Source organism: Rhinatrema bivittatum, chromosome 4 (genome assembly GCF_901001135.1).
Source record: "Rhinatrema bivittatum chromosome 4, aRhiBiv1.1, whole genome shotgun sequence".
NCBI lineage: Eukaryota > Metazoa > Chordata > Amphibia > Gymnophiona > Rhinatrematidae > Rhinatrema > Rhinatrema bivittatum.
The window spans coordinates 270,007,220-270,030,584 of NC_042618.1; the positions used below are offsets into that span (position 1 = coordinate 270,007,220).

The 23,365-nt window shown below is 44.5% G+C and overlaps 1 protein-coding gene across 1 annotated transcript in view; it reads right to left on the reverse strand.

Moving 5' to 3' along the window:
- The window catches only part of SYT10 (synaptotagmin 10), a 596,888-nt gene extending 576,147 nt beyond the window's left edge, over nucleotides 1-20,741 (reverse strand). Inside the window, exon 1 of the mRNA XM_029597488.1 lies at nucleotides 20,591-20,741. Coding sequence (XP_029453348.1) covers nucleotides 20,591-20,741 — 151 coding nt within the window. The remainder of the gene's footprint in view (nucleotides 1-20,590) is intronic.
- Nucleotides 20,742-23,365: the final 2,624 nt, after the last annotated feature.

The window sequence follows — 23,365 nt, forward strand, 5'->3', positions numbered from 1 at the left end:
GTCAGTCAGTAAGGCAGCTAATAAGCAGTGGTTAGTAGGGATGTGCAGAAGGGACGGATTCATCCCATTCAGTATTCGTATTTGTGGGGAGCCAAATCCGTTGATTCAGTTCTCGGGGGACCCCGATCCATTCATTAGTTACTTTTCAACCTTTTTACTTAGGTATACACTGCTCCTAGCTTATTTCTAGCTTCTGGCTACATTTTCTTTTTTAATATACAAACACTCTAACTTCTGGCGCCATCTTGGAGGTAACCCACATATTCAAATCGCACTTTGGAAATCTCCGTTTAATCTAAGCTTAATAACAAAACGAAACTTTTAACCTAATTTTCTACAATTGGTCTTCCTCAAGCCTTACTCAATATCTAACACTCTCATTCCTAACATAACCTAAAAAGTCTATCAAATTCCTTCACTCACTACCCAATCTGCAATCAGCATCATTCATTCATCTGCCAGCATTCAATCTCTCAGAACTCATTCAATCTCACTAATCTTCCAGCTTTCTTTGCCCGGACATCATCTAACCGTCAACATCTTACAGCCCTCAATAATACATCATCTTTCAACCTTATTCAACCCCAACTTGCAATACCCGATATTCATTCATCATAAATCAACCTAATTTCAACCCAACTCAACCTCTTTCTACTATTAGCAATCTTCACTCGATTCTCTTTCAGCCTCCAACAACTCCCAGCTATCATCATAGGTCATCATTCAGACTTCACTCATATCTGATTCAAGCCCGTCACTGTCGCACTACTGCTACTACTGCTACACGTAAGAAGAAGGCCTCCGCGTTCAGCTGTTTAATCTCAAACCTTTATCCAAAATGGATCACCCCAAGTACTACAAAAAATCAAAAAATCACCTAATAAATAGCCCCACTTCTCAAACAAGCAAAAAACCTTCTCTACCTCACTTTCCTCCTGATAAATGCTCAATCGCTAACAAAGAAACTTATGCTCATATCAGACCTATTAACACAAAAGAACCCTGATTTCTTCGCAATAACGGAAACGTGGCTTAAAGAAACTGATACGGTTCTCACAAATCAACTAACCAACAATGATTATGACTTATTCTCCATCCCACGAAAATCACGCAGAGGTGGCAGACTTCTACTCCTTATAAAAAAACATTATAACATGAAACTGATACCTCAAACCCTCCCTTCAAAATTTGAAATTGCGCTACTGGAATCGAATTCTCTTCAAATATGCTTGATATATTGCCCCCCAAAACTCCTTGACACTGAGATCTCCACCCTGATTGAATTTCTCATAACCAATATCAATGTTAAAAAACCTTCCATTATACTTGGAGACTTTAACCTCCACACCAATAACTCTCCCAGATCCCAAAATTATCAAACACTTCTTGACATGCTCTCCAGCCTCAACATGACTCAAATTATAAACAACCCTACTCACAAAGCTGGTAACACCCTAGATCTAATTTTCACCAACCATTACTTTTATAATCCTACTACATCTATCAAACCCGTTCCTTGGTCTGATCACTTTCTCATTAAATGTAGTGCTCAAATTATCTCAAACAATTTATCTGAATACAACACACCACTATCTTTCAATATAGACCCCCCTTCCAACTCAACTCCCTCAAACAAGAACTGGGAAAACAACTCACAAATTTAGACTTATCCAGTATCCATAATGCTACCCAGTCCTGGTTTCATCTAACAAAACAAACTGCAAATAACATAAATCCAGAGAAAACAAAAATTATAAAACACACAGAGTAAAAAACATCCCTGGTTCAACTCTGAACTCTCGAATTTAAAATCTAACCTCAGAAAGTTGGAAAAAGAATGGCGCAAATCCAAATGCCAAACAACCATTCAAAGATATCGCTCAAAACTCTCTGAATACAAGAAAGCAATCCTAAACGCCAAACGTGATTATTATAGCAGAAAGATCAAAAACGCCACAAATAAATCAAATTCCCTCTTCAACATAGTAAAGAACCTCATAGAAAGCAGCAACTCTCGCAAACCAACCTCCAATACTAACAACCTGAGCCAAGACCTAGCAAAGTTCTTTAAAAACAAAATTGACAAAATCTCAGACTCCTTTAACAACACTCCTTCTTTTAATATCCCTCACAATACTTCTCCATCAGCTTCCTGGTCAAAATTTGAGCCAATTTCCAGCATTAAATTAGAAAAGATGCTTCAAAAAATAAACCCAGCTCGACATGAACTAGATTCTATTCCTACCCGTATTCTAAAGGAAATATCACATATTATTTCTCCTACAGTAGCCGCAATTATTAACAAATCACTTGAAGAGGGTCTTCTTCCATCTAATCTGAAAACTGCAACTATTACTCCTATCCCAAAGAAAAAGAACCTAGATCCCAATGATCTAAACAACTATCGACCAATCTCAAACCTTCCTTTACTTGCTAAATTGATTGAGAAAACAGCTTTGCTTCAACTAAATGAGCATCTTGAATACAACAACATACTTCACCCTGCTCAACATGGCTTCAGAAAGAACCGCAGCACTGAAACCCTTCTGTTTAAACCTAACTAACAAATTAATAAGAGGCTTTGATAACAATCTGAACCACTTACTAATTATGCTCGATCTATCTGCTGCCTTCGATACAGTCGACCACAATTTACTAATATCAAGCCTTGCCAACATAGGACTTGCCGGAAATACCCTTGATTGGTTTACTTCATTTCTAAAAGACAGATTTTTCAAAGTCACCTTTAATAACGTCTCATCTGATCCCTACCCTCTAGATACAGGAGTGCCACAAGGATCTGCCTTATCTGCCATCCTCTTTAATATTTATCTTCTACCACTCTGTCACTTCATCTCCAATCTTGGCATCACCTTCTTTCTTTATGCTGACGATATTCAACTACTTATCCCCATAACATCTACCATTGAAGAAGCAATATACCTCACAGTAAAATACCTCAATTCAATCAAAATTTTTCTCAACCAACTAAAACTATGCTTAAATATGAACAAAACCGAATGGATCTTAATAAAAGGAAACTTCTCAACTCATTCTTCTCAAATTCCCTACATTCAAATCGACAACTCCAACATTCAAATGAAAAATCCAATAAAGGATCTTGGCATATGGATTGATTATGATCTGAGTCTTAAGAACTGCATAGCTATAAAAACGAGAGAAGGCTTTCATAAACTCCAGATCCTCAAACATCTCAAACCATTACTGTACCCGAATGACTTCAGAACAATTCTTCAAACCCTCATTTTCTCAAGCCTAGATTATTGCAACGCAATTTTCTTAGGACTACCAAAATCCTCCCTAAAACCACTACAATTACTTCAAAATGCTGCTGCACGAGTGCTCACCGGCAAAAGAAAGTTTGATCACATCTCCCCAACCCTAAAAAACCTTCACTGGCTACCAATTTCACAGAGAATTAAATACAAATCCTTAACCATTCTACATAACGAAATTTACAAAGACAACAATTCATCTCTTGACAACATGATTGCAATTCACAAATCACCCCGCCCTTCAAGATCTTCTGACAAATTACAGCTAATCATTCCTCCTCTCTCATCTGTGAAACTATCCTCTACCAGACATAGAGCCTTCTCTATAGCTGGACCAACAGAATGGAACTCTATCCCAGGATACCTAAGCTCCATCAAAGATTCCAAAACATTCAAAAAAGAACTAAAAACATGGTTGTTTAGACAATCATTCACAGACTGATATGATCAATTTATAGCAATATCAACCTCATCTTGAACTCTAATACTTCTTTAATAAGTTTCTTCTAAATTAAACCTTAAATTGTCTCATTCTAACATGTTATACTCTGCTGCTGCCGAGATGTTATAACTATGTTTATATTGTGTTATATTTTATAACCTGTTCATTGTATGAAGTTGTTACACTGTAAACCGGGGTGAAGGCACTCAGCTATACTTCTGTATAAAAAAGAATATAAATAAAATAAATAAATAAAATCTTGTGCTCCTACCATGTGACAGGGCCCGACCAATGGCACCGATAGCCCCTGTGACATAGTAAGGGCAAAGGCTATCGGCGTCATTTTGATTACCGGCAGCCGACAGCCCGAGTGCAGGAGATCGCTCCAGGACCCCTGCTGGACCACCAGGGACTTTTGGCAAGTCTTGGTCCCATAGCCTTTGCCATTACTATGTCACAGGGGCTACCAGTGCCATTGGTCGGTCCCTGTCACATGGTAGGAGCACAAGATGGCGCCGGCCGCCCATTGCTCCTACCATGTGACAGGGGCCGACCAATGGCACCGGTCAGGAGAGTGGGGGGTATATTCGTTAGACACGTTATATTCGTGGGGGTTCGCCATATGTTTCATGATCCCACGAATACAACAAATATGGACATATAAGTTGCAAATTGCCAATACGTTGAAAACGAATGCACACCCCTAGTGGTTAATGTGATTAATTTTATGTCTGTAAGGCAGCTAATAAGTAGAAGTTAGAGTGTTTTAGGGATGTGAATCGTTTTCCATATCGTCTTAACGATAGAAATCGTGTGGCAGGGCCAAGAAAATCGTCTAGGCACGATTTTTAGTTAAAAAATCGTTAAAAAATCGTTTTTTCCGATTAGTGCGCACTAACTCGAGTTAGTGCGCACTAACGGGAGTTAGTGCGCACTAACTGGGAGTTAGTGCGCACTAACTGAAAATGATACAATTTGACACTTTTCAGGTCAGTTAAGGTCAGTTTAGGAATGAATATGTATTCCTATTGGCTGCCCTCTTATTTATTCATGTTACCAAGTTTCCTACTGACAGTATATGGGGGATGGGAAATGGAAACAGTTGGTAGCTTGACAAAACAAGTAATGTGATCAGTCAATGTGACTAGAACTTGTGCCCTAACCCTGATACCAGGGGTATTGTGATCTTCCTGCACACAGTGCCCTATCCCTATTAATACCAGGAGTGTTGTGATCTTCCTGCACACAGTGCCCTATCCCTTATACCAGGGGTGTTGTGATCTTCCTGCACACAGTGTCCTATTCCTGATACTGGGGGTGTTGTGATCTTCCTGCACACAGTGCCCTATTCCTGATACCGGGGGTGTTGTGATCTTCTTGCACACATCCCGATATCAGGGATAGGGCACTGCGTGCAGGAAGATCACAACACTCCTGGTATTAATAGGGATAGGGCACTGCATGCAGGAAGATCACAACACTCCTGGTATTAATAGGGATAGGGCACTGCATGCAGGAAGATCACAACACCCCTGGTATCAGGGATAGGGCACTGTGTGCAGGAAGATCACAATACCCCGGAGGAGTGAGGGTCAGGCAGCTCCCCCCTGTCTGTGAAGCCAGCCTCTCACTAGTAATGCAGGGAGGGAGCTGTCTCAGACTTCACCATCCTCCCCCCCCCCCTTACCCACACACCATTCACTAGCTGGGACATGGGGGAAGTCAGGAGTGAGGGTCAGGCAGCTCCCCCCTGTCTGTGAAGCCAGCCTCTCACTAGTAATGCAGGGAGGGAGCTGTCTCAGACTTCACCATCCACCCCCCCCCCCCCTCACCCACACAACAATTCACTAGCTGGGACATGGGGGAAGTCAGGAGTGAGGGACAGGCAGCTCCCCCCTGTCTGTGAAGCCAGCCTCTCACTAGTAATGCAGGGAGGGAGCTGTCTCAGACTTCACCATCCTCCCCCCCCCCCCCTCACCCACACACCATTCACTAGCTGGGACATGGGGGAAGTCAGGAGTGAGGGTCAGGCAGCTCCCCCCTGTCTGTGAAGCCAGCCTCTCACTAGTAATGCAGGGAGGGAGCTGTCTCAGACTTCACCATCCACCCCCCCCCCCCCTCACCCACACACCATTCACTAGCTGGGACATGGGGGAAGTCAGGAGTGAGGGTCAGGCAGCTCCCCCCTGTCTGCGAAGCCTGCCTCTCACTAGTAATGCAGGGAGGGAGCTGTCTCAGACTTCACCATCCTCCCCCCCCCCCCTCACCCACACACCATTCACTAGCTGGGACATGGGGGAAGTCAGGAGTGAGGGTCAGGCAGCTCCCCCCTGTCTGTGAAGCCAGCCTCTCACTAGTAATGCAGGGAGGGAGCTGTCTCAGACTTCACCATCCTCCCCCCCCCCCCCTCACCCACACACCATTCACTAGCTGGGACATGGGGGAAGTCAGGAGTGAGGGTCAGGCAGCTCCCCCCTGTCTGTGAAGCCAGCCTCTCACTAGTAATGCAGGGAGGGAGCTGTCTCAGACTTCACCATCCTCCCCCCCCCCCTCACCCACACACCATTCACTAGCTGGGACATGGGGGAAGTCAGGAGTGAGGGTCAGGCAGCTCCCCCCTGTCTGCGAAGCCAGCCTCTCACTAGTAATGCAGGGAGGGAGCTGTCTCAGACTTCACCATCCTCCCCCCCCCCCTCACCCACACACCATTCACTAGCTGGGACATGGGGGAAGTCAGGAGTGAGGGTCAGGCAGCTCCCCCCTGTCTGTGAAGCCAGCCTCTCACTAGTAATGCAGGGAGGGAGCTGTCTCAGACTTCACCATCCTCCCCCCCCCCCCCTCACCCACACACCATTCACTAGCTGGGACATGGGGGAAGTCAGGAGTGAGGGTCAGGCAGCTCCCCCCTGTCTGTGAAGCCAGCCTCTCATTAGTAATGCAGGGAGGGAGCTGTCTCAGACTTCACCATCCTCCCCCCCCCCTCACCCACACACCATTCACTAGCTGGGACATGGGGGAAGTCAGGAGTGAGGGTCAGGCAGCTCCCCCCTGTCTGTGAAGCCAGCCTCTCACTAGTAATGCAGGGAGGGAGCTGTCTCAGACTTCACCATCCTCCCCCCCCCCCCCCTCACCCACACACCATTCACTAGCTGGGACATGGGGGAAGTCAGGAGTGAGGGTCAGGCAGCTCCCCCCTGTCTGTGAAGCCAGCCTCTCACTAGTAATGCAGGGAGGGAGCTGTCTCAGACTTCACCATCCTCCCCCCCCCCTCACCCACACACCATTCACTAGCTGGGACATGGGGGAAGTCAGGAGTGAGGGTCAGGCAGCTCCCCCCTGTCTGTGAAGCCAGCCTCTCACTAGTAATGCAGGGAGGGAGCTGTCTCAGACTTCACCATCCTCCCCCCCCCTCACCCACACACCATTCACTAGCTGGGACATGGGGGAAGTCAGGAGTGAGGGTCAGGCAGCTCCCCCCTGTCTGTGAAGCCAGCCTCTCACTAGTAATGCAGGGAGGGAGCTGTCTCAGACTTCACCATCCTCCCCCCCCCCCTCACCCACACACCATTCACTAGCTGGGACATGGGGGAAGTCAGGAGTGAGGGTCAGGCAGCTCCCCCCTGTCTGTGAAGCCAGCTTCTCACTAGTAATGCAGGGAGGGAGCTGTCTCAGACTGGTATCAGGGTTAGGGCACTGTGTGCAGGAAGATCACAACACTCCTGGTATTAATAGGGATAGGGCACTGTAAGAGATGACTGTAGTAGATTGAATAAAGATCTGATGTTTCTGCTCTCCTCACACCAAACAAAAACAACACACAAGCAGAGAAGCCCTTCTTACAAAGCTGAGCTAGTGAGTTAAGTAGGAGGAAAAGTAAACATACTGGTGCCAGTGTGGCTACTTAAAAAATACACTTACCAACAATCAATTACATATATTTGAACTGTGTACAGTTCCAGCCAGGACCACCTTTCTAAAATGCACAGTGATTGGCAAATTCAACATGCACTAGCATTTCAGGTGCCTGCTAACAAAAATAATAAACAAACAAGTTCTAGTCACGTGAGTGCTGATCATTACATTACTTTTTTTGTCAAGCTTCCAACTGTTTCCATTTCACATCCCCCCAACCATATTGGTAACATCAATAGATAAGAGCACAGCCAGCCAATAGGAATACATACATACATATTCATTCCTAAGTGACCTTTACTGACCTGGGAAGTGTGAACACTTTGTTTCATTTTCTGTTGGTGTTCGTTAGTTTCCAGTTCCATTTCCCATCCCCCGACCATCACCTCAGTGGTAACCTTGGTAATATCAATAGATAAGAGGGCAGCCAGCCAATAGGAACACATATTCATTCCTAACTGACCTTCAGTGACCTGGAAAGTGTTTATTTGTATCATTTTCAGTTAGTGCGCACTAAATCGAGTTAGTGCGCACTAACGGGGAGTTAGTGCGCACTAACTCGAGTTAGTGCGCACTAACACGATTTAACGATTTTTAACGATAAATCGTTAGAATTTCTATTGTTATCGTGTTCTATAACGATTTAAGACGATATAAACATTATCGGACGATAATTTTAATCGTTGAAAAACGATTCACATCCCTAGTTTGTATATTAAAAAAAAAAATGTAGCCAGAAGCTAGAAATAAGCTAGGAGCAGTGTATACCTAAGTAAAGGTTGAAAAGTTCAGCACTCACCTTGGAAAGGTGTTAAGGTAGTGTGATTTGGTTTGATTAGGTACCAACATTTGTTAATCAAGAGAGCAGTGAGTCACTCTAACTGACTAACTGAAGTTAGACTGTTTGTATTTCACAACCCTCCCACTCCTCGCCCACCTACCCTTAGCTCATCCTTTAATTTATAGACAGGTGCACTTTCACAAAAAAAACAAAACAAAACAACCTTATTGAGAGTTTGATCATTCCCCTGTAGGCCACTACCAGACATATAGGGGCAGATTTTAAAACCTGCGCATGGGCGCAGATTTGTTCGCGCAACCCGGCGCGAACAAATCTATGCCCGATTTTATAAAATGCGCGCGCAGCCACGAGCATGTTATAAAATCCAGGGTCGGCACGCGCAAGCGGGTGCACAATTGTGCACCTTGTGTGCACGGATCCACGCAGCCTGCCTCCATTCCCTCCGCCCCCCGCACCTTCTCCTCCCTTCCCCTACCTAACCCGCCTCCCAGCCCTACCTAGAACCCCCCTTTACCTTTGTTGAAGAAGTTACGCACTCCGGCCGACGGCCGGCCTGCGATCCCGGGCACAGTGGCAAATGGCCGCTGTGCCTGGAGGTTCAGGCCATGCCCCGCCCTGCCCCCGGACCGCCCACACCCCACCCCACCCCATTTTGCAAGCCCCAGTACATACACGCGTCAGGGGGCTTGCGCGCGCAGTCGAGCCTATGCAAGATAGGCTTGGCGCACGCAGGTGGAGGCAGGGGTAGGTTTTTGGGGGTTGCGCGCGTATCTTATGCGCACAACCCTTTGAAAATCTACCCCATAGTGAATTCACTATTACATTTAAAGGACATTAATTAGACACATTCCTACTCTCATAGCAACCTAAAACTTAACTAGGAACTGAACAAATTTGAGATGAAGGCAGCAGTCCAGCAACAAAAGAGAGGCTTCTCAATCTTTTGCATCGAGTGTCACATGTATGATTTTTTACCCGCCGGTGAGAAATTGTACATGAGTATGCGATGCAAAGAGCTCCTGTCTCTTAGAGAACGAGTCCGATCTCTGGAGGCTAGAGTGGCAAACCTGGAGGAGCTGAGACAGTCATAGAGGTATATAGATGAGACCTTCATGGACATAGTAGCCAAGTCCCAACTTCAGACTGGCAGCCCTGGCGCTACCTTGGAGGAAGAAGGTCTCATGATCGGAGAGCAATAACCTAGTGCAGCAGGAAAGGATCCTGTAGCAAGGACCTGCTGTCCAGGTGGTGCATTGTCCTTTCACACCAAGGATGTATCTCCAAGGCCTAGTGCCTAGGAGGGAAGGGTTAGGTCAGCCGTCATAGTTGGTGATTCGATTATTAGGAATGTAAACAGCTAGATGGCTGATGGGCGTGAGGATCGCCTGGTAACATGCCTACCTGGTGCGAAGTTGGCGGATCTCACGCGTCACCTAGATAGGATTTTAGACAGTGCTGGGGAGGAGCCGGCTGCCGTGGTACATGTGGGCACCAACAATATAGGAAAATGTGGGAGGGAGGTTCTGGAAGCCAAATTTAGGCTCTTAGGTAAACATAGAAACATAGAAATGACGGCAGGAAAAGACCAATCGGCCCATCCAGTCTGCCCAGCAAGATTCCACACTTATTTTCCCATACTTATGTTTCACCAACCACCAACTTCAGGGCTCTTGTTAGTAACTGTTTGATTCAAATTTCCTGCCATCCCCTGTCATTGATGCAAAGAGTAATGTTGGAGTTACATCAAAGGTGAGCATAAGGCTTATGGTTAAGTGTTGTAACTGTGCATCAAGCAAGTTACCCCGATGCTTGTTCACCCAGATTGCACAGATCAATGCCTTGTTGGATGATGTCTGAATGTAAATCCCATTTTTCTCACTTCCCCCTACTGTTGAAGCAGATAGTAGAAAGCTTAAATCTAGAACCTCCAGGGTAGCATTCTCTGAAGTGCTCCCTGTTCCACGCACAGGTCCCCAGAGGCAGGCTGAGCTCCGGAGTCTCAATGCGTGGATGAGTCGATGGTGCAAGGAAGAGGGATTCAATTTTGTAAGGAACTGGGAAACCTTTTAAGGAAGGGGGTGTCTCTTCTGAAGGGATGGGCTCCATCTTAACCAGGGTGGAACCAGACTGCTGGCGCTAACCTTTAAAAAGGAGATAGAGCAGCTTTTAAACTAGAACAAAGGGGAAAGCCGACAGCTGCTCAGCAGCACATGGTTCGGAGGGAGGTATCTTCAAAGGATACTAATGATGCATTAGAATTAGGGCATCCCGATAGTGAGGTTCCAATAATAAGAAAAGTAGTCCAACTGTCTGTAACTAAAAACTCACCTGAGCTAAAAAAATTCTAACTTATCCCTAAAAAGCAGAATGAAAATGCAAACAGAAAACAAACTTTGAAATGTTTGTATGCTAATGCCAGAAGTCTAAGAAGTAAGATGGGAGAATTAGAATGTATAGCAGTGAATGATGACATAGAATTAATTGGCATCTCAGAGACATGGTGGAAGGAGGATAACCAATGGGACAGTGCTATACCGGGGTACAAATTATATCGCAATGACAGAGATCAGCAACCGGGAAGTGGTGTGGCGCTTTATGTCCAGGATGGCATAGAGTCCAAAGGATAAACATCCTGCATGAGACTAAAGGCACAATCGAATCTTTATGGGTAGAAATTCCTTGTGTGTTGGGGAAGACTATAGTGATAGGAGTATACTACCATCCACCTGGTCAAGATGGTTAGATGGAGAATGAAATGTTAAGAGAAATTAGGGAAGCTAACCAAATTGGTAGTGCAGTAATAATGGGAGATTTCATTATCCCAATATTGACTGGGTAAATGTATCATCGGGATATGCTAGAGAGATAAAGTTCCTCAATGGAATAAATGACAGCTTTATGGAGCAATTGGTTCAGAAACCGACAAGAGAGGGAGCAATTTTAGATCTAATTCTCAGTGAAGCACAGGATTTGGTGAGAGACGTAATGGTGGTGGGGCCGCTTGGCAATAGTGATCATAATATGATCAAATTTGAATTAATGACTGGAAGGGGGACAGTAAGCAAATCCACGGCTGCTAAACTTTCAAAAGGGAAACTTTGATAAAATGAGAAAAATAGAAAAAAAACTGAAAGGAGCAGCTACAAAGGTAAAAAGTGTGCAAGAGGCATGGTCATTGCTAAAAAATACCATTCTAGAAGCACAATCCAGATGTATTCCACACATTAAGAAAGGTGGAAAGAAGGCAAAACGATCACCGGCATGGTTAAATGGGGAGGTGAAAGAAGCTATTTTAGCCAAAAGATCTTCATTCAAAAATTGGAAGAAGGATCCAACAGAAGAAAATAGGATAAAGCATAAGCGTTGGCAAGTTAAATGCAAGACATTGATAAGACAGGCTAAGAGAGAATTTGAAAAGAAGTTGACCATAGAGGCAAAAACTCACAGTAAAACCTTTTTAAATATATCTGAAGCAGAAAGCCTGTGAGGGAGTCAGTTGGACCGTTAGATGATCGAGGGGTTAAAGGGGCAATTAGAGAAGATAAGACCATCTCAGAAAGATTAAATGATTTTTTTGCTTCAGTGTTTACTGAAGAGGATGTTGGGGAGATACCCATATCAGAGAAGGTTTTCATGGGTAATGATTCAGATGTACTGAACCAAAGCACGGTGAACCTAGAAGATGTGGTAGGCCTGATTGACAAACCGAAGAGCAGTAAATCACCTGGACCGGATGGTATACACCCCAGGGTTCTGAAGGAACTAAAAAATGAAATTTCAGACCTATTAGTAAAAATGTATAACCTATCATTAAAATCATCCATTATACCTGAAGATTGGAGGGTGGCTAATGTAACCCCAATATTTAAAAAGGGCTCCAGGGGCAATCCAGGAAACTACAGACTAGTTAGCCTGACTTCAGTGCCAGGAAAAATAGTGGAAAGTGTTCTAAATATCAAAATCACAGGACATATAGAAAGACATGGTTTAATGGAACAAAGTCAGCATGGCTTTACCCAAGGCAAGTCTTGCCTCACAAATCTGCTTCACTTTTTTGAAGGAGTTAATAAACATGTGGATAAAGGTGAACCAGTAGATATAGTATACTTGGATTTTCAGAAGGCGTTTGACAAAGTTCCTCATGAGAGGTTTCTAGGAAAAGTAAAAAGTCATGGGATAGGTGGCGATGTCCTTTCGTGGATTACAAACTGGCTAAAAGACAGGAAACAGAGAGTAGGATTAAATGGACAATTTTCTCAGTGGAAGGGAGTGGGCATTGGAGTGCCTCAGGGATCTGTATTGGGACCCGTACTTTTCAATATATTTATAAATGATCTGGAAAGAAATACGACAAGTGAGATAATTAAATTTGTAGATGATACAACATTGTTCAGAATAGTGAAATCACAAGCAGATTATGATAAATTGCAGGAAGACCTTCTGAGACTGGAAAATTTGGCATCCAAATGGCAGATGAAATTTAATGTGGATAAATGCCAGGTGATACCTATAGGGAAAAACAAACTATGCTATAGTAACACAATGTTGGGTTCCATATTAGGAGCCACCACTCAAGAAAGAGATCTAGGCGTCATAGTGGATAACACATCTTCTGGACTAATAAATTGCACCAAATATGCACCAAATGTGTGGCAGCCCCTCACAAGCAAGCTAAGGCTACTCATTCGTAGCAGTCATCAACCCTAAAGCAGTAAATCAGAGGTGCCTCGCCTTTCCTAGCAGAAAAACCTCTACCTCCAGTTCTGAATATGCAAGTCTCTGGCTGCTCTGGAGTATATTCTCCACATATACAAATTTTTCAGCCCTGACACAGGGAATATCCTAGGACCAAAAATGTACCGGCCGCTGCTTCTGGTTTACCTGTGCAATGGTCAAGACAAACTGTGCCTGACATCCTGGCTGACCCATCACTAATAGCTCACACCTGATCTGCAAGTACCTACAATGTGGACACTTAAAGGTTGTGATTCACCTGTGAGATTTCTACTGGTCCAAATGGGAGGATTGGAAAAGGGCACAGTTTACAGTGAACCCATAGAAAGTGTGTAGTGTCTGCTCACCCGCCAAGCTTTACGGCAAGTGCATGGTTTGACCTCATAAGATTAGCAGGTCTCTCGAGCTTGGGGGGAGAAAGCCAGGCCCCGGTGTAATGGTGTGCAGACATAATTGTACAAGCCACGTGTCATGTCAGCAATGCTGCTACAACCCCCATAGGCATCCCCCCATGTCCGTGACATTTGCTGCAAACACATAGCCAGAGATGGAATAGAGAAAGAAGCATCTCTCTTACCTACAAGCCAACTGTCACTGTAGAGGCCATCCTCACAATTTTCAATGAAGCCTGATTGCCTAAGCATAAAGAAATCGTGCGTGGCTCCCAGGTACCTGGCCATCATCTCGAGGATGTGCATTTGAGCGCTACAGACTACTTGCACATTGATGGAGTGGAAGGGCTTTATGTTGCAGAAGATCTCCTCCCTGTCACGGGGTGGGATGATGGCTATGTGAGTACAGTCAATAGCTCACAGAACATTGGGAAAGTTAGCAATGGCATAAAAGCCTCTCTATAATTCCATCAAGTCCTGCCTGTCCCGAGGAAATGCTATGTAGCGATTCATGCTGTCAGATACATCTGTTATGACCTAGTCAGCAGGAAAAAGTGGTTTGTGACATTCCACCCATGACCCCTACTGTCATTTGGATGGAGCCACTTGCCATGAAATGCAGGGTGGCCAATAGTTTGGTGAGACCCGGCACAAAGTGGGACATTTCCGTGACTGGATCCAGATCCCCTCTGATTTCTTCATCTAAATCCAGAATAGCCCGAAAGCTGAACTGATACCTTCTAACCACATAATCCTCTGGCATGCCCATGGAGGAAAGATGTGCTTCCTGTATCTCCTCCACCGTGCCTATCTGAGTGCCAAGCACTGCCATGGCCCATGCCCCTCTCCCTGTGGGCCCAGTGGTGCTGGCTCCAGTGCAGGAACTTTCCTTGCCTGTTCTTGTGGTTGATATTGTTCTTGTTGTCTGTGGTGGGCCTACTGAAGAGTCCAGTATCCACAAACAAGTAAACTTTCCACAAACATTATGGGGCGGATTTTAAGAGCCCTGCTCGCCTAAATCCGCCCAAATCCGGGCGGATTTAGGCGAGCAGGGCCCTGCGCGCCGATGCGCCTATGTTCAATAGGCCTACCGGCGCGCGCAGACCCCGGGACTCGCGTAAGTCCCGGGGTTTGGCGAGGGGGGCGTGTCGGGGGGTGGGCCCGAGCCGCGCGGCGTTTAGGGGGCATGTCGGCAGCGTTTTGGGGGCGGGCCCGGGGGCGTGGTTACGGTCCGGGGCGTGGCCGTGCCCTCCGGACCCGCCCCCAGGTTGCGTCCCGGCGCGCTGGTGGCCCGCTGGCGCGCGGGGATTTACGCCTCCCAGAGGGAGGCGTATATCCCCCAACAAAGGTAAGGAGGGGGTTTAGACAGGGCCGGGCGGGTGGGTTAGGTAGAGGAAGGGAGGGGAAGGTGAGGGGAGGGCGTTAGAGGATTCCCTCCGAGGCCGCTCCGATTTCGGAGCGGCCTCGGAGGGAACGGGGGTAGGCTGCGCGGCTCGGCGCGCGCCGGCTATACAGAATCGATAGCCTTGCGCACGCCGATCCAGGATTTTAGCGGATACGAGCGGCTACGCGCGTATCTACTAAAATCCCGCTTACTTTTGCTTGCGCCTGATGCACCAGCAAACGTACGCCTATTCGCGCGGTCTGAAAATCTACCCCTATGGGTTTAGGAAGACAAGCCAGGTAAGAACAGGTGTTCTTATTGGCCCAGGAGGCTTGATAGCCTTTTCTGATTCCTGATAGAATACCTCTTTTTATCACACATGATAATAGCTGCAATGCGCAATATCATCTGCGGACACGCGATAAAAAGTTTTTGCATCTGGTACCACAGAAAAAAAAGGTGTAGTTATTTCTGACGTTAAATCCCATGTTAGTGTGCATTATTCTATCACAGAATGCAGCAGGACACCTTAATTTGCATTAACTTCTCCCACATGCATACTAAATTTAAAATTTGCATGCTAGATTACGGTGTGCTATTTATCGCACTTTGAAGAATGACCCTGCCAGTTAGCACAGAATATTGAGTTAATTGGTAAAAACCCCTACCTAGCCACTTTTTTAACTGGCTAAAACTTTGCGCACAACAGATCTTAGGTGGATAGAGGTGGGAATTTTTAAATGATTAAATTTATGGAGTTAAAAGACAAATTTAACCACATAAAACATTTGAATATCTGGAGTCAGATTGCTAACCAGTCAAACAGGAATTAGAAAGTGATCTTTCCTTTCTGCTGACAGGCCGGTAAGTCATAAGTTACATTGTAATTATCAAACATTTTAAAGATATAAAATCTTGAACTTCAGGTTTAATTTGGTTAAAATTATGCCAAAGCATATTTACAAATTAATTTAGAGAAATCTTCCTCAAACTATTTTAGTGCATTTTATTTTAAAAAGTGCTGCTTTTACTTTGTTCATCCATATGGACTCTGACATCACAAGGAGGGAGTAGAGCCTGGTAGGTGGATGAACAGGAAATGTAAAAGTGATGAAATTGAAGAAGTGATGGGTATAGGATATGGAGAAACTGATGGAGGTGATTGAGGACTGGTGGTGAGCATGTAGAAGTAGAGAGATTGGGGATGGATGATAAACTGGGAGAGAAACAGGAATTTGAAAGAAGTTGAGGAAGCAGAGGTGAAAGATTTTGAAGAGCAAAAGATAAATGGAGGAAGGGTTGGCAGATGGGTTGCAAGAAATTAGAGAGAAAAAAGAGGAAAGTAACAAAAGTGGAGGTATAGAGAATGAGAAACTGCAACAAGGAAGAGAAGAAACAGAGAGTGAATGATTGGGAAGACAGGTTGAGAGGCTGAGAACTAGAAAAGTAGGAGAAGTGAGCCATAATGGAAAGCTGGAGGGATGAGTGATAGAGGAATGATAAGTGATGGAAATGGGAGATGGAAAAAGAGGGGCAATATGAGATGGCAAAGATAGAAGGAAGAGAGAAAGATGTTGGAAAACATGAAGAAAGAAATAATGATAAATTATGGGGCCGATGCAATATGAGCATGTAGGAAATGGGCGCTCATACTGAGCACCCGTTTTCCTAACGCTTGCCCATCCACCTTTCCTTGGAGTGTGATTCAATAAGTTAATGAAGTGCACAATAAAAAGTATGTACTAGACAACAATTGTACGTCCCTAGAGCGTCCTTGTCATCGGGCTCCTAGGAGAGGTGGCTCTTGGCGGGTTAAGAAAATGGATGCTCAATATAGAAGCATCCGTTTTCCTAACCTGACCACAGTCAAGACTTCTATTTTTCCTGATGCTGATTTCTGTGGTTCCTACTACTTGGTATCGCGCAAATATTAAATAGGAGAAACCACAGAAAATCAGTATTTTCTGCTTTTTTGTGGAGGCTTGGGGCACATCAAAATTTAATGCCAGCTCCGGAGCTGGTGTTAATTTTTGTGAATTAAAACGTGAGCATCGGGCACATGATAATGTTTTGCATAGGGGGTAATAGCTAATAGCCTAATCTACATGGCATTTACATATGATGAGCATTATTAGCTACGTGCTGGTTTGGATGTGCATTTTGGACATACTGATCCCGTTATTGCATTGAAGTTTATGAATAATCATAATACTGTTTTATTTCCACAAAGTACTAATAGTCTTTGACCCCAAATAGCTATAGTAAATCTATAAACTGTATAGACAGGTGTATACATCAGCTATATTTTTTTCTGCACTAAACTAAAAGAGAGAATGTAATAAGGATGGCTAAGACTGGGTTTCAGTGTCACTGGTGTGCACAAAAATTCTAACAGAAAGGGTGATGAAATTCCTCTATTACAACTATACTGACAATTCTCTACAGGGAACTACAAAGAACATATTTTTCATGTTTTATATGCTTTACTATTTGATTTTTATACAATGCAAGCCCCATAAATACATTTACCTATCCTACTTATTAACTCAATAAAACACTGGGGTAATTGAAATCTCCCATTATTATTTAACTGCCAAATTGGTTAGCTTCCCTGTTTTCTCTTAGCATTTCATCATCTGTCTGACCATTTTTGTCCAGGTGGACAGTAGTATACTCCTATCACTATACTCTTACCCAACACACATGGGATTTCTACCCATATAGATTCTACTGAGCATTTAGTCTGTTGTATGATCTTCATCCTGTTGGACTCTATACCTTCCCGGACATAAAGTGCCACACCACCACCAAGATCATCCTGCCTATCATTGTGATATAATTTGTACCCTGATATAGCACTGTCCCATTGGTTATCCTCCTTCCACCAAGTCTCTGTGATGCCAATTATGTCAATCTCATAATTGTGAAATGGGCAGTTTGCAATGTATATCATTTATCTCTACAAAGGCGAACATTAGTGCATCTTTAATGAACTACACAAGCGACATCTATGTTTTTCACCTTATAAAGAATATACGCTGTCAAGATGAGAATTGACTTGGACATTGTGCAATATATATTATGTGTTAAGTTGCATCGAGCGCATATTGAGAGTATGGATTTGGTTCCTGTGTTATAGAAAACATCTGGGATGGAGTAGCGCAAATTATACAAGTGGAGCTGACACCATTTTTATATTCAAAGAATAAATGTAATCAAAACTGGTGAGACTCCAGCACTTTAAGGTTTATGGAGCTGGAAACAGTCTCCTATGGAGGAGTCCATTTAAGATCATTTTCACTTGAAGAGAAGTGCTTTATAAAATGCTTCCTGGATTCTACTAAGGAAAAATTTTGATTCACAACATGCCCAGTTTGCCTGCATGGCACAAACAACCATTCACTCAAAACTGTAACAATCATGCTGCCTAATCTATCCAAATATCCAGGGAAATTACAATATATTAGACCATTTTAATCTACAGAACTACTTGGTGACAATAGTTGTTTTCAAAATATATGCACTTTGCTACAGTTATAAGCAATACCTTACCAGGGCAACATACTTAATTTCAAACTATTGTGGGACTTAGGTTTATTTGTATGAAACTATTTCTCACAAAACTTTAGTGTTTTTAAAAATGGTTTATATTTGTAGTCCACTAAAATATTCAAATGCATTTTTATAAACTGTAAGATATTTGGTTCTTAGAATCAATATATGCAAAACTTGTACTCCTAATTAACTTGCAAAGAAATTTATTGGAAGATTTACAGCTCATCACACTAATTACAGCTCCTTGAGATCTAATGCATCTTGAAAAACTGATTAACATATTGTTTCGCTATAGAAAAGAGGCTAAACAATTATATTAAATTTAAAAATGTATCTTGAGGTTGCTGTTTAGATCTGTATGATGGCAAAAAGATAGACTAACAGCCCAATTTTAAATGGCCTGCGCATGTAAAAAAACAGGGGTTATGCGCGTGACCAGGCCTTGAGCATGCCTCATGCATTTTAAAAGGGGCCCTTTTTATGTAACCCTTGTTACATGACCCTTGTTACGAGCACAAGAGCCAGGCCAAAGAAAAGGGATGGGAAGGAGCGGGGCTGGAGGCGCCAGTAAAGCAGCCATTTGCTGCTGTGCAGAGGAAGCACGCGCCGGCAGTCAGCATCACGCGCAAGTTGATTCTGCTCTGGAGAAGCAGCAACTTAAAAAAATAGAACAAAACAAAAAAACCCAAAGGTAGGTAACATTTAGGGGGTGGGGAGGAGAGGGGAAGGGAAAGGGAGTTTAGTGTAGGTGGTGAGGAAGTTCCATCCTAGTCTGCTCCTTAATTGGAGCAGACCAGGAGGGAACCGGGGAAGGCCGTGATGCGTCGCAGAGCGAAACTTGCCAAATTCTACCCCCCATTGTGTGCCATGCCCCCGATTTTATAAGATATTTACCTTTAAACTTCTGTACCTTTGCATTTATATGAAGGCACATATATATCTGTAAACAAACAGACACTAAGGAGAGACAAAGATTATGTACTGGTAAAAAAAAAAAACAAAAAAACTATTTAATATGCAAAATATGCAAGCTCTCTACAAGGCTACTTGGCAACAGCTAAGTAGCCTTATAAAGAAAATTGACATATTCCCAACTATTGCTCAAGAGAGAGAGAGGAAAAGGTTCATTTTTATCTCAGTTGACCCACTGCTGTCTGCAGAAAATTGTCCTGAACCTTACAACGGTTATTAAACCTGCAACATTAACTAGAAGCATCCGCAGCAACAGGTCACCCACAGCTACCAGAAAGACTGAAACGGAGCTGCCTACGGTTTTTGCAACAGGTTAAGAACTAATTTAACTTGTCAGTATAGAAACCTTTTAGCTGCCAAGGTACTTGCACTAGTTGACACTTTAAAAGACATGGCAATATGCAATTCCTTCCTGCGTGGGAGAGATTCCGGGGTTTAAGGAGAAAGCCCGTTCCAGAATGCACGCTATGCTCTCTATCTTACCTCTCTCTTATGCTCTCTCTCTTACCTCTGAGGCTGCCTAGGGCAATACGCAATCAATATCTGTATTTCAAATAAAACAGGATAAGCACCAATTGTTGTACATTATTTGCGATCAAAATTCAGAAAAAAACAACAGCTTTTCACTTGCTATGGTGAATTTTAAATGCAGACTAAGAGCCGCATACAATCTATGTTGTGATAACAATGAAGAAGCTACAGCATAAGGAGTTACATATGAGGACATATACACACAGGAAGACACAAACATGCTGTATTACTGGTTTTTTCCTTCTAATGAAATTTTCACTCTTTACCTAGTACTTAACTAAAAATCGGTTTATTTGTTTTGGGGTAGAGTATCGCAGCTTGCTTTTTTTTTTTTTTTTTACTTTCACACAATGAAAGGTTAGACCCGAAATGACAATTGTAAAAAAAAAAATTGTGTCAGCATCCATCATACAAATGCAAACAAAAGTGCAACTTCCCAAATGCCCACACAACCTGCTGCGCTGTTCCCGGCTCTGATCTCTCTCGGAGAAGTTGCTGGGGCTCAGTTGCAAGGCTGAGCGGAGCGCGAGGACGGAAGATACAGACGAGCACCTCGCGCGCCCACCATACCTGTGCTGCCTCCGCTTTGCCTGGTCCTGCTCTCCAAAGGGAAGATACCGATGCACTTGTCCCACTCCACTTGCCCACCTAAACAAAGCTCGGAAACAATCTGCAGAGCTTTCTGGCACAGGCTCACGCCGTCCTCCTTACGCAAACTCATCTTCCTTCTCTTTCCCACCTAATGCATGGTTTTCTGAAGGATGTGTGGAGGAAGTCAGAAATGCAACACTCAGAAGTGCACGTATGCGTACGTGTGCGTGCGTGAGTGTTCAAAGGAGATCACTGTGCAACTGAGCCTGGCTGGAGCCAGGTATATGACTCTAGCTCTTCTCTCAGTGAACGCAAGTGGTCCAGCTGAGCCTACTTTAGTTACACTGTTGTTTAAGGAAGTTGCAATAAAAGCATTATTTGTATTGGTTGTCGGCTCCTATAAAATATGTTGATGTCATCTAGCCGGGGTCTTCGACCGGCAAGCAGAGCTTTGGACTGCAGAAGGAACAGCAGAGGCTGAATTTAGAGGAGAGAGTTACTAAGTAGTACATAAGATTAAGTTTGCAAATTTTATTCTACTCTTTATTTGAGTTTGGGGTTTTTTGAGTATTTGTATAGCTGTATCTTATTCATGGTATGTGTCACCCCCTCAGCCTTCCCACATGTCCATGTAATTTGTGTTGAGAGAGAGAGAGGCTCTTTATAAGGTACTCATAGTAATCAACTATTTATATCACTATACGAAGGCCAGCTAGTAGCTCGAGGTGAGGTTTTGGTGGTGGTTTAGGGTTTAGGGACTAGGGTTGTGCATTCGTTTGCAACAAAATAGGAAATAAAGGCAATATTTTCTATTTTGTTGCATTTTGGGGGGCTGACAAAACGAAAGGATAACCCACGAAATTTTGTATGGTTTTCCAATCGTTTTTTTTGGGGGGGGGGGGGGGGAAACACCTCAAACCCACCCCAACCCTTCAAATTGAATTAATTACAACCCCACTTCTGACCCCCCCCCCCAAGACTTGCCGAAAGTCCCTTGTGGTCCAGCGGGGGTGCCGGGAGCGATCTCCCCCTCTCGGGCCATCGGCTGCCACTAATCGAAATGGCATCGGTGGCTCTTTGCCCTTACCATGTGACAGGGGCTACTGGTGCCATTGGTCAGCCCCTGTCACATGGTAGGAGCAATGATTTGGGCCATCCATTGCTCCTACCATGTGACATGGGCTGACGAATGGCACCAGTAGCCCCTGTCACATGGTAAGGGCAAAGAGCCACCGATGCCATTTCGATTAGTGGCAGTCGACGGCCCGAGAGGGGGAGATTGTTCCGGGGACCCCCGCTAGACTACCAGGGACTTTCGGCAAGTCTTGGGGGGTCAGGATGGTGAGGGGGTTATAATTAATTAAATTTGAAGGGTTGGGTGGGTTTAGGGTTTTTTTTCGAGGCAGCCGAAAAAAATCGGCCCGAACCACAGGAAAACTAAATTTCCCTTGGTGGGTCGATAACAAAGGCCAAACCGAAAGATTCTGCTGAATAACATCTCTATCAGGGACCAGTTTTACATGCAGAGTGAGACATACGAACAGCACAGTACACCTCGGTGAAGATTTGACGTCATTTGGAGTGAGGAAAGTCTCACAAAGATGAGATTTCTACAATGTTCGCTTGCCCTAGCTTGATAGTACCCTGTTATAGAGTCAAGCTCGGGTGAGAAAACATTGTAGAAATCTCTTCTTTAGAACATAAGAACATGAAATATGCCATACTGGGTCAGACCAAGGGTCCATCAAGCCCAGCATTAGAGATGTGAATCGTGTGATCGATCATCTTAACGATCGATTTCGGCTGGGGGGGGAGGGAATCTTATCGTCGCGGTTTTGTTTTTTAAAATATCATGTAAATCGGGGGAGGGCAGGAAAACCGGCACACTAAAACATCCCTAAAACCCACCCCGACCCTTTAAAATAAATCCCCCACCCTCCTGAACCCCCCCCAAAATGCCTTAAATTACCTGGGGTCCAGAGGAAGGGTCCCGGTGTGATCTTTTACTCTCGGGCTTCCGGGTGCGTTGTAGAATTGGCGCCGGCGCTACCTTTGCCCTGTCATATGACAGCAGGGCAAAGGTAGCGCCGGCGCCATTTTGTTTCTTTGTCCCCTGACGTCAGGAGCGTAGGAGATTGCTCCCGGACCCCCGCTGGACCGCCTTGGGGGGGCCTCCTGACCCCAACAAGACTTGCCAAAAGTCCAGCGGGGGTCCAGGAACGACCTCCTAAACTCGAATCGTTTTGCCGTATGGTCAGCGTATGGCTGGCGTATGGTCAGCGCCATTTTGCCGTATGGTCGGCGCCATTTTGCCGTACGGCAAAACAATTCGAGTTTAGGAGGTCGTTCCCGGACCCCTGCTGAACTTTTGGCAAGTCTTGTGGGGGCGCCGGCACTACCTTTGCCCTGCTGTCATATGACAGGGCAAAGGTAGTGCCGGCGCCATTTCTACAACGCACCGGAAGCCCGAGAGTAAAAGATCACACCGGGACCCTTCCTCTGGACCCCAGGTAATTTAAGGCATTTTGTGGGGGTTCGGGAGGGTGGGGGATTTATTTTAAAGGGTCGGGGTGGGTTTTAGGGTTGTTTTAGTGTGCCGGTTTTCCCGCCCTCCCCTTCCCCTCCCCCTTCCCCCGATTTACGATTTTTGACGATAAATCGGGGGAATTCCTATTAAATATCGCCTTCTAACGATTTTTGATGATTTAAAATATATCAGACGATATTTTAAATCGTCAAAAAAACGATTGCACA